General features: G+C 38.2%; 1 protein-coding gene across 2 annotated transcripts in view; it reads right to left on the reverse strand.

The window, feature by feature from the left end:
• PARL (presenilin associated rhomboid like) overlaps positions 1-12648 on the reverse strand; it is a 64898-nt gene that overhangs the window by 539 nt on the left and 51711 nt on the right. Inside the window, exons 8-9 of one of the 2 annotated variants that reach the window (XM_067738224.1) lie at positions 3421-3522; positions 3184-3281 (exon numbers count right to left, since the gene is read on the reverse strand). The exons of the other annotated variant lie outside the window; for it this stretch is intronic. Of the exons in view, the coding sequence (XP_067594325.1) occupies positions 3184-3281; positions 3421-3522 (200 nt within the window). The remainder of the gene's footprint in view (positions 1-3183; positions 3282-3420; positions 3523-12648) is intronic. 2 annotated transcript variants of the gene reach the window in all.

A 12648-nucleotide genomic window follows, 5' to 3' on the forward strand; every position in this document is an offset into this window, starting at 1 on the left:
ATGTGTGACTGCTCCAAAAATGTAAGTACTTCACACACACTACTTTTAATTCACCACAACCCTGCAAATCAAGTATCACTTTTCCCATTTACAAACATGAAGAAATCAAGTCTGAAAGAAAGTCATTTGCCCAAGGCGCTAACAGCTTTTAAGTGGTCAATCAAGCACTCACTAGCAGGTCAGAGTGATTCTAAGCCTGGACTCTTTTTATTATGTCAAGTGTAAGAAATGTCAGAATCAGAATTTACTAATAATGATGGCTATACTAATTTAAATGTCTCTCCTTCCTCACCTTCAGCCTGGCTACACAAAAGGATCCAAATTCTGCCCACCTTTTAAAATACAGCTCCAATCCCCATCCTCTGTTAAACAATGCCTAAACAATGCCTAAAAGCAGCCTGAAGCAATAAGCCGAGGAAGCTGAAACACTGAGAGGTTTAGTAATTTAACTTGCTCAGGCTGCACAACTAGGAATGACCAAACTGAGACTAGAACCCAAATCTGACCCTGTAACCTGTGCTCTAACCGCGGTGCTACACTTCAGCCTCTCGGGAGCATCTGCTTAAGCTGAGGAACACACAGGGAGTGAGATCAGAAGCCCACGGCCTGGGGTCTGCACGACCAGGAGCTCTACCCGAGGGCAGCACAGGCTGAGAGAAGCTCAAAGGCACCTGCCTCCCCGGAGAGCTTCCCTGCAGGAGGGGCATTTGGAATGGCTATTTTAAAAAGCTTCTGTTATTGAAACTTTTATTTTTGCCCTGGTTTCCCCAAACAGATTTCATGTTCCCTGAGGCAGAAACTAGATTTTGTTGATCTTTCATCTTAGACACCTGACTGAAAAAATGCTCTATTCAATTTAATTGATATCAGAATGGCAGTTTAATGTTTTAACATTTTTTTAATGTTTGGAGCATGTATTTTTTTTTATTACAAAGGGCTTGAATTGTACCTGAATCCTAATTCTCACTAAATATAGTTAACATTTAATCATAAAAAGTCACCATTAAGATTTTGAAAAATAATCAGTAAATTTACAGAAAGAAAAAAAGCATTTTAAAAACATGCAAATTAACAGGCATGTTTACAAAATTCTTTTGGGCTTAGAGTGACGTTCTCTGGTGAACTTAAAACAAGAGAAAAAGGATCATCCTATGATTCAAATGCAATTATAAAACTCTTACAAGAAATGAAACACTTATCGGGAACTCTCCATTAGTAAAGTGTCTTCTCAAATCTTTTTAACCTACTTATTTCAAGCAAAGAGTCAAACACTTTAATCTTACAGGTACTTGTTTTGATTATACTCGTAAGTTCAAATGTAATTGGTCATTTGGTTAAATTAAAATTAGGAAAATATTTCAAACTGACTAATTTTTGAGGTATCTTTTTTTCTGTTTGTTTTTGGTAGCAGCCTCACAGTCTAGTGCTCAGTCTGAAACTCCAGCTCTGCAATGACTCACTGTGTGACCTTGGATAACTCCTTTCTTTAAGCAGTTTCCTTTCTGTAAGTTGGACTACCTCACAGGATGTTAAGAGTATTAAATTACTCCTTAGCGTAGGCACACAGCAAATACTCAATATACATTAGCTATCATTACTGCAGCAGTACAAGGTGAAGACCATAAAATGTGGTCAGGGACATAAAGTCAAAGCAATGTGCAGGAGGTTACTAACAGATCTTTACCTTTTCTAACATCTTTAATCTAGACTGAGGAATCTTCACCATTAAAGATGTTAGAAAAGATGAATTCTAGGTATGACCAAGATCTAGTAAATGAAAGGAGTTGAAATTAGAAACAGCAAAGAGAAAGGATTCCTCTGCCTTTCAGATTCTGGACTTTAAAATACATTTGATCCAGTTTTCAGAACAGAAAAAGGTAATCTAATTATAGTTGAGAGGAATAAAAAACTGCTGGGGAAAAGATCCTTTAAGTATACATGGAAGGAGCCAGGTAAATTTAGAGTTCATAAAACAAAACCCCTTTTCATCAGTCTTCATGTTTCTCATACTGTAATACCAGGTCAGTTTTTACTATTTATAATGGGCTGCTGTTAAAGCTCGAACTCACACATGCTATTCTTTAATCATCACTGAAAATTATAAATGGCATAATGGCATTTAGTTCCACCGCCTACTGGGCAAAACTGCTCCACTTAGAATAGATTTTTCTACTTTTTTTTTTTAAATTAAAAAACTAAGGTTTCCCATTGTTGTGAAATAAAGTAAAAACCAAATAAGGGTAAAAGGCAACATTATGCAAGAAAAGAGAGGCCATCAGGGATGCAGCATATCAGACAGACAACAGCTCTGCTGAAGGGCCTCTCACGGTCAGATGGACTCCAGAAGCCCTGAGGAAGTTCTATGACAGCGTCGCTACAGCACTACTATGTTTTAGGCAAGGGTCCATTGCCTGAAGCACAAGTGGGAGATCTTGTAACCACAATGTAACTGTAATCACTGTGGTGTGACAGAGGCTGGGAGGGCTCTGGATCTGGGTTTATTAAATCTCTGCTCTGCTACTTAAGAGCTGTTTGACCTGGGGAAGATCACTTCTGAGCCTCAGTTTCCATCAGTGAAACAGGGGTAATAATTATGTAACGCAAGGTAACTAACTCAGTGCCTGCAACATAACAGATGCTCAATAAGTAGTCAACACGAGTTTATGCCATCTGGCCTCTACTCCAGTCATGCAGCAGGCACCTGCACACTCATCGCAAGCAGAGGACCAGATCCACCCACTCAGGGTGTCTGCCCAGCACTGGTGAGGTCAGTGGTAGCCAGGTAGGGGAGCAGGGTAGGGACTGGGCAGGGGAGATGTGGCTTGAGAGTGGGGAAAGGAATACAGCACAGACTAGGGGGCTGGGCAACAGTCTCCATGAAGGACTAGGAATTTTGACAGTCATGAGTTCAGGTGACTTGAGGTTAAGGGGAGGGTAAAGGCACAGATGGTCTCCCTCTACAAATGACCGAGGCAGGGGCAGGGCCAACAGTCTCACGTTCCCATCTCATATGGTGAAGCTGCTCAAGATCAAAGCAAACCATGTTGCGATTTCCTTGCCCTCTCAACCCCACCTGCCCTGCTTCCATCACAGAAGTAACTGCCTTATTCTGCCTTCCTTAGGGGTGGGGGGAGGGAGATGAGCTGAGAAAGCAGTGTAACAGTCAGTCATGCTCAAACTTACATTCCAAAGAGAGCTCCCCCAAGATGTGCTGCATGATCAAAAAATTTCCATCCCAGGATCATTCCTGCTGTATCCACGGCAATAATGGCTTTTAGGGCCTGAAAGCCAGCAAAAGAGAACAGAACTGATACAACTTTGATTCCTCCAGCATTGACATTTCTAATTTAAGGGCAAGAATTCAGTCAATGTAAAAATATCACCACTGTCCCCAGCACTTCACTTCATAAAAATACTCACATTCCCTGCTGTGAACGTGAACATTGGAAGGAAGATAATGGCGAGCCTCCCTTCTGGGATCTTAGTGCAGACAGCTGCAAGGACAGTCATGATTGCGCCCGACTGCAAATTAACACATTGGGGAAAAAATGAAACTCTCATGTGCAACTGCTTAGTGACTATAACGTCTAAAGTAGAAATACTTTTTCCAGAAAGCTTACAAGCCACACATTTCTAGGTTAGCACAAAGTTAAAAAGCTTTCCGTTACTAACGTACAAAATATCAGGCAAAGGGACTCTAAGTCCGTGATATGGTAACCACCTGGCAAGGACTGAACTACGGGCAATAAGATGTAACAACCAGCATGTCAGCAGTTAATGAACTTCAGGGACAGTGTTATGTGTGGCACATGCATCATTTCATTTAATGACTAAAAAAGGACTTCTCAAACTTCAACAAAACTCCTCGAGGGACTTCCCTGGTGGTGCAGTTGTTAAGAATCTGCCTGCCAATGCAGGGGACATGGGTTCTAGCCCTGGTCCAGAAGATCCCACGTGCGCGGAGCAACTAAGCCCGTGCACTGTAACTACTGAGCCTGCGCTCTAGAGCCCGTAAGCCACAACTACTGAGCCCACGTGCCACAACTACTGAAGCCCACACGCCTAGAGCCTGTGCTCCACAAGAGAAGCCACCGCAATGAGAAGCCCGCGCACCGCAATGAAGAGCAGCCCCCAGTCGCTGCAACTAGAGAAAGCCCACGTGCAGCAATGAACACCCAACACAACCAAATAAAGAAAGAAAATTAAAAAAAACAAAAACAAAACTCCTCGAACCAGAGAGTGAGCATGAATTTGCCCAAAGAAACCCACACGTGTGGAATTTCTCCCAAATTTAATGCTTTACCATAAATCATGTGAAATTTGTATCCTGCTTCATTATAACACTAAACATTTTCCTTAAAACGTTTGACAAATGTTCTGCTCCAGGAAAGCATGCCAAATTTATCCCATGGCTCTGCATGACACGCCCCCCCCATCACAGCATCCTCCCAGGGATACACATGCATCCACCTGCTTGAGAAGCACTTTCCCCAACAGCCTTGTATTTGAGAATAAAAATTGAAACTTAAAAACCTTATGACCAGTAAGTCAACCATTTCTTGTTATAATTGAAATTATAATTGCTGTATAGTTTTATCGTCTATTGTGTTTTTCCACATTGCTATATAACCTTCATAATTTAAATTGATAATGGCTATGAAATATCTCCTGGATAAATTATGATAATTTAACTAAACTTTCTTAATGTTACACATGTTCCTAATTCCTCTAAATGCTACAATACTTGAGAAATTGGATCATAATCCCTTGTTTACATTAAATCTCATGATAATCATTCATTCAAATACTTGAGTCCTACCAGGCACTATGCTAGATGATGGGGATACAAAGGGGAACAAAATTGACAGTCCCTGCCTTAATGGAGCTTACAGACTGGCATGAAAGACATAAATGAGTAAAAACAACAAAATATAATCAGTTATGATGGGGAAGCACAGCAACTGCCAAACTGTTTTCCAAAGTGGTTTTTGTGTTTTACTTTCCTACCAGCAGTGTATGAGATTTCCAGTTCCTCCACATCCTCACCAACACTTGGTATGGTCAGTCTTTTAAATCTGTAATATAGGTTTATAGTGATATCTCAGTGTGGTTTTTATTTTCATTTTCCTAACAACTAATGATGTTCATCTTTTCATGTGCTTAGTTGCTATCCATACATCTTCTTTGAAGTGTCTGTTCAAACCTTTTGCCCATTCTTCTTGAATTTTTCTTTATATAGTCTAGACACAAGTCCTATATCAGACTTCTGACATGCAAATATTTTCTTTTAGCATGTATCTTGCCTTTTAGCAGTGTCTTTGGAAGAGTATAAGTTTTTAACTTACATGAAGTCTGATTTATTAATTTGTGCTTTTTGGTCTCTCAACTATGAAATCTTTGCCTAAAATAAGGTCACAAAGAGTTTTTTCCTGTTTTCTTCTGTAAGTTTTTATTTTAGGTTTTACATTTAGGTCTGTTTCACTTTGAAAAAAACTCCAAAATACTCCTGAACCAGATTCACCAATTTTTAACATTCTGCCACATTTCACTTATCATTTTTTCTTTATATCCATACTTTTTTTCCTGAACCATTTGAGCATAGGCTGCATATATCATACCCTTTTACCCCTAAATACTTCAGTGTGTATTTCCTAAGAACTTGAATATCTTTATATATCCTACAATACAGTTCTCAATTTCAAGAAATTTTATACTGATATATTATACTTTCATTTAATCTATAAACATATTCCAGTTTTATCAATTGTTCCACTAATGCACTTGCAGCTGTTTTTCCCCACGTATTGCATTTAGTTGCCATGTCTCCTTGGTCTCCTAAAAGCTGGACCATTTCCACAGCCTTTTTTTAAAAAAGGGGTCCATTTTCATTAAAAGCCTCTGACTAAAAAAGGTGAAAATAAAGAATCTCTGCATGGGGTAGGCTAAACATCTGTCTAAAAAGCAAGTTGTGGGAATTCCCTGGTGGTCCAGTGGTTAGGACTCTGCACTTCCACTGCCAGGGACCCAGGTTCAATCCCTGGCTGAGGAACTAAGATCCCGCAAGCCACATGGTGCGACCAAAAAATAAATAAAATAAAATGTCATTTAAAAAAATAAAAAAGCAAGTTGCAATTTATTCAGACACATAAATATGTTTAATGTATAATAAGTACAATAAGTTATAGTCACAAAGAAACTGGCTTTACAGAGAAATGCACAGCTAATAATGCACAGCTAATTTCTTTAATATTTAAGTTTCTGTAATGAGGACTTTAGATGGAGAATATAATCATCTACGGAGAAGCAATTTAGAGCGTACAGGATTTCAGTGCTCTTCTTTCAATTCAGCTAACCAAATTATATTTGTTTCATTTGGGGGAAAAGTATAATTTTATTGGTTTTTTTCTCTCAGAAAATAAGGTCTCAACTTGATTTCGTCTGGGTTTTGTTGACTTTTTTAGGTTTTATTTAAAAATCTAGGATACTCAAGTTGCACATCTTAAAGCCTGAAAGGTGAAGGGTTACTCTTTAACTTTCAAATTCTCAGTGACACTGACATCCACTCTGCTTAAATACAGTATATGCTGGTAGATTATAGTGGCAGATGTTGAAGTTCTAGCCAAAACAAATCTTTCAGAACAAATATAAATTTGGCCAGTATAACATGTTGCACCCTAGAGGAACCATGACCCAGCAAGTTTTGTGGGGAATCCCATCTTCTGAGGTAGTGCTGATATCCTTCCTTGAAAGCTGCTGTGATACATTAAGGACGTGGAGTGGGGAACCAGCGAAAGAGTGAACAAATTACGGAGGCTGTGTGTGCATGTGTGTGTGTCTTCACAAGGCAGCAACGGCCCTGTGAAGGGAAGTCAGGATTTCTGAAGAACCTCGTGTGTTACTATTGCAGACTTACATAGGAGCCAGTTTGGTAAATATACAATAGCAGACAGTTGATCTTAAGTAGAGAATACAGAATTCTGACTCCTGACCTCCACTGCAAAATTAACATGTATCTCCAACACCCAGCCTATCCCTTTTAATATGTAGTTGACTTTGTTTCCTTGTTCTTTCATTTTTTTAGCCTAAGCCCTGGGTTGTCTTTGTCCACTTGCCTGAACTCATGTCTTAGGTTCTCCTTAGGAATATTAATGCTGTCCTTCCACCGTGTAGCTTCCCCAACCCATTCCTAGGAATGCAGCGTGAGCTGGTTTCCCTGTTTAGGCTGACTGGCAACTATATATTAAAGGGTTGCGGACTTCAGGGATGCCTGGGACTCATAACTCTTAAAAGTTTTAGTAATTCCTAAAATGTAAGATAATCCTTTATTCTGAAGCAACTCTTCACACAGAAGACCCTAAACAGTTGGCAATTAAGAGAGGTAGATGCTATTTTCCAGAAATAGCCTTTTTAATATAAAAAAGTAGGGACCTTTCCTTTTAATTATAGGGACAATCAGAGTCAATTATAGGTGCATCTTTTAGAAATTTTTCTCTTAGGTGTTTTTTTAACATCCTATTTTGAAATAATTTAAATCTTACAGAAAAGTTTGCAGGAATAGTACAAAGGACTCCCAAATCTTTAAACATAAAAAATAAAAGCAAGTTGGGTTTACTGAAGTATAAGTGACACACAAAAAACTGCACGTTTAAAGTTTATAATTAAGTTTTGACACATAAATACCTATGAAACCATGGCCACACTCAAGATTATGAGTGTGGCCCAAAAGTTCATCATCCCCAAAAGTTCCCCGGTGCTCCTCTGTAGTGCGTCCCTCCTGCTCCTCTCCCATTCCTAGGCTACAACTTCTCTACTTTCTGTTAAGATAGATTCACTTTGAGTTTTATATTAATGGAATAATACAGCATATACTCCTTTTTGTTGTTGTCTGGCTTCCTTTACTCTGTATAGTTATTTTGTAATTCACCCATGTGGTTGTATCAATAATTTATTCCCTTACATGTGAATAATATTCCATTGTATGGTTATACCATAATATGTATATTCATTCACCTGATGGACATTTGAGTTTTTTCTAGTTTTGGCCGTTACAAAAAAAGCTGTGAACATTTGTGTACAACGCTTTGTGTTCTTTCATTTCTCTTGGGTAAACACCTAGGAGTGAAATGGCCAGATCATATGGTAAATAGATTATTATCTCCATCTAAAGCACTCATTACAGAAATTTAAATATTAAAGAAAATTCTCATTAGCTGTGCATTTCTATGTAAAGTCAGTTTTTTTGTTATTAAATTTTATTTTAATTTCATTTTTCCTCTGACTTTATTTTTATTTATCTTTTAACATCTTTATTAGAGTATAATTGCTTTACAATGGTGTGTTAGTTTCTGCTGTATAACAAAGTGAATCCACTATACATATACATACATCCCCATATCTCCTCCCTCTTGCGTCTCCCTCCCACCCTCCCTATCCCACCCCTCTAGGTGGACACAAAGCACTGAGCTGATCTCCCTGTGCTACGCAGCTCCTTCCCACTAGCTACCTATTTTACATTTGGTAGTGTATATAAAGTCAGTTTCTGTTTGACTATAATTTATTGTACTTATCATATTATTTTAAAGATAGGAGGCAGTTCCATTATCCTTCTAAAGTTTTCTCAAAGTGCCCTATATCTACATAGATTTAAATATATTTATGTGTCTGAATAAGTTGCAACTTGCTTTTTAGACAAATGTTTGGCATACCCCATGATTATTTTCACCCTTCCTAGTAGGAGGCTTTTAAGAATATAATAAAAATGAACCCTTCCTCCTCAGAAAAATTCATACATATTTTAGATATAATTTCAGGGACTCATGAACCCAAACCCATGTAGACCCTAGAGGTCTGCTTCTTTGATTAGAGGTAAAGATCTTTTATTCTCCACTAATAATTTGTTTATGTACACTGGTTATGAACTTGTAATCAATATGCACATATATTTTTATTTATTTCATAAGTAAACAATTTTCATTAAGTACTTTTCTTTATTAATATATAACCTTCATGTATCTATCATATAAAAAAATTTTTTTTTACACTATGAATTTTAAATGAATTTGCTCTAAGAGGCCTTCTGCTTCTACAAGCTACATACAGCTAAAAACCCTGGGCATTGTATGTAAAACAAATATAAGATGACTCTAAAAGACTGAGAAAGGAAAGCAGCCCAGCTAGGAACCTTAGGACCCAAGGAATGACACAGTGGTGAGTTCCCTGGGTTTTCTTTTGGCCTCATGCTGCTCAGACTGGGCTCTGGAGAAGCTCACAACCTAGAAACACCAATGAACTCGGACATAATAGACCTGTACCAAAAAATGCTCTCTCTAGCCAAAGGACTAAGAAAGCATAGCCTAGCAAGACACAAACTTTTAGACAATAACCACTTTACTCCAGCCAAACACCACAGAAACAACTGTGGCCCCATCTCCATCAGCAAAAGCTGAGTGGAGAGCCTGGACTTCCAGCCTTACAGACTGTAATGAGGTGTCCCACTGTCCCTGACAGGGTGGTGTCAGTGGGGGTCACACAGGCAGCAGTAATAAGGCACTCTTCCTCCTCCTAGCCAGGGCTGTATCAGTAAAGGTCTCCTGGGGAGCCCAAACTCCCCGCCCTGCAGCAACAAGAGCTCTTCCCCCGCAGTGTCAAAGGAGACTGGGGAACCTGGACTGCCTCACTCACCTGGCAGTAGCAATCACAGCACTGTCAGAGGCAGCCTGCTAAACAGTAGATTTAATTAAGATTAAAGTCTCATAACATAATGTCTGAAATGTCCAGGTTTCATTTAAAAAATCACTCGTCAGGGAATTCCCTGGTAGTCCAGCGGTTAGGACTCGGCACTTTCAATGTCATGGCCGAGGTTTGATCCCTAGTCAGGGAACTAAGATCCTGCAAGCTGTGAGGCGTGGCCAAATAAATAAATAAAATAAAAACCACTCATCATACCAAGAACCAGAAAAATCTCAACTTGAATGAGAAAAGACAATTAATAGATACCAACATCAAGATGACACAGATGTTAGAATTATCTAACAAGCATTTTAAAACAGCCATCATAAAAGTGGTTCAACAAGCAATTACAAACATGCTTGAAATAAGTAAAAAACAGCAAAGAAATAGAAAGGCTCAAAGAAATAGGAGATATCAAGAACAATGTAAACTTTAGAATGAAAAATACAATAACCTAAATAAAAATACTGAATGGCTCAAGCAGAATGGAAAGGACAGAAAATAATCAGTTACCTTGAGACAGAATAGCAATTACCCAATCTGAACAACAGAGAAAAAACAGACTTTAAAAAAAGTTAATGGAGTTTCAGGGACCCATGAAATAACAAACTATCTAACATCATGTCATCAGAGTCCCAGAAGGAGAAAAGAAAAAGGGTGAGGCTGAAAAAGTATCTGAAGAAATGGCTGAACATTTCCCAAAAGACATAAACCTATAGATTCAAGAAACCAAGTGAACCACAAACAAGATAAACACAGATATCCATGACAAGGCATATAATCAAACTTCTGAAACTAAAGACAATGGAAAAAGTCTAGAAAGTAGTAAGAGAAATGACACCTTACCTATAGGGGAAAAGCTATTTGAACAACAAAGAATTTCTCTTCAGAGACTATGGAGGCCAAAAAAAGTGGCACATTTTTCAACTGCTGAAAGAACTGTCAGCCTGGAATTTTATATCCAATGAGAATATCCTTCAGAAATGAAGGGTAGAAAAAAAATGAAAAAAGAAAAAAAAATTGAGAATCTGTCACCAGCAGACCTAACTGGCTAGTGGCTAAAGGAATGGCTAAGAGAAGTTTTCTAAACAATGAAATGATATAAGAAGGAAATCTTGGAACATCAGAAAGAAAGAACAATGGAAAAAGTAAAAATTGAGTGTAAATACAATAGACTGTCCTTCTCTCTTGGAATTTTCTAACTTACGTTTAATGGCTGAAGCAAAAATTACAACTGATATTTTAAATGTATGTAGAGGAAATATTTAAGATGATTATAATTTGGGGAAGGTATGCGGACAAAAAGCAAGGTAAGGCTCACTTCACTCAAACTGGTAAAATGATACCACCAGTAGGCTGTGGTAAGTGATATATAGACTGTAGTACCCAGAGCAGCCACTAAAAAGTTATACAAAGAGAAACACTCCAGAACACTATAGATAAATCAAAATGGAATTCCAAATGAATCTGCACTAGTGATCATTTTATTTCACTTGCAACCTTGTAAGAGACTGAAGATACTTTCCTAAGCACAAGAATTCAGTTTATGTACAAGTTAGACCAGTGATGAGTTAAATCAATGAAGTTACAGCAAGCAGGTTATCATAACGTTGGTGAGCAAATTCAGCCTATGATAAACTATTTACAAACATAACCATACAAAATCTATGGGATGCAGTAAAAGCAGTCCTTAGAGGGAAGTTCATAGCAATACAGGCCTTCTTCTTTTTTTTTTTTTTGCGGTACACGGGCCTCTCACTGTTGTGGCCTCTCCTGTTGTGGAGCACAGGCTCCGGACACACAGGCTCAGTGGCCATGGCTCATGGGCCCAGCCGCTCCGCAGCATGTGGGATCTTCCCGGACCAGGGCACGAACCCGTGTCCCCTGTATCGGCAGGCGGACTCTCAACCACTGCGCCACCAGGGAAGTCCCCAGGCCTTCTTTAAGATATAAGAAAAATCTCAAATAATCTCAAATCTAACCCATCACCTAAAAGAATTAGAAAAAGAACAAAAACCTAGTCAGCAGAAGGAAGGAGACATTAAAGATCAGAGAGGAAATAAAACAAAGATTAAAAAAAACAATAGGACAAAACCCAATAAAATCAAGAGCTGGTTCTTTTAAAGGGTAAACAATTGACAAACCTCTGGCCAGGTTCACCAAGAAGAAAGGAAAGAAGACCTAAATAAACAAAATATGAAAGAGGAGAAATCACAACTGATACCACAGAAATACAAAAAACCATAAGAGAATACTATAAATGATTATATGCCAACAAACTTGACAATCCAGAAGAAATGGACAACTTTTTAGAAACATACAGCCCACCTAACCTGAATCAAGAAAAAATAGATAACTTGAACAGATCACTAGACACGAAATAGAATCTGTAACTAAGAAAACTCCCTGCAGAGAGAAGTCCAGGACCAGATGGCTTCACTGGGTAATTCTACTAAACATACAAAGAAGAACTTGTACTGCTCCCTCTCAAACTCTTCCAAAAGACTTAAGAAGAAAGAACACTCCCAAAGACATGCTATAAAGCCACCCTGATACCAAAACCAGACAAAGACACTACCAAAAAAGAAAATTACAGGCCAATATCTTTGCTGAATACAGACACAAAAATTCTCAACAAAATATTAGCAAACTGAATCCAACAACACATAAAAAAGGTCATACACCATGACCAAACTGGATTCATCCTAGGGTCACAAGGATGGTTTAACATACGCAAATCAACCAATGTGATTACACCACCACAAAAAAAGGAAGGACAAAAACCACATTATTATCTCAATAGATGCAGAAAAAGCATTTGATAAAATTAAACACCCATTTGTGATAAAAAAAAAACCTTACAAAAATGAGTACAGAGGGAACATATCTCAACATAATAAAAGGTATTTATGACAAACC

This window comes from Pseudorca crassidens, chromosome 5, assembly GCF_039906515.1.
Source record: "Pseudorca crassidens isolate mPseCra1 chromosome 5, mPseCra1.hap1, whole genome shotgun sequence".
Lineage (NCBI taxonomy): Eukaryota > Metazoa > Chordata > Mammalia > Artiodactyla > Delphinidae > Pseudorca > Pseudorca crassidens.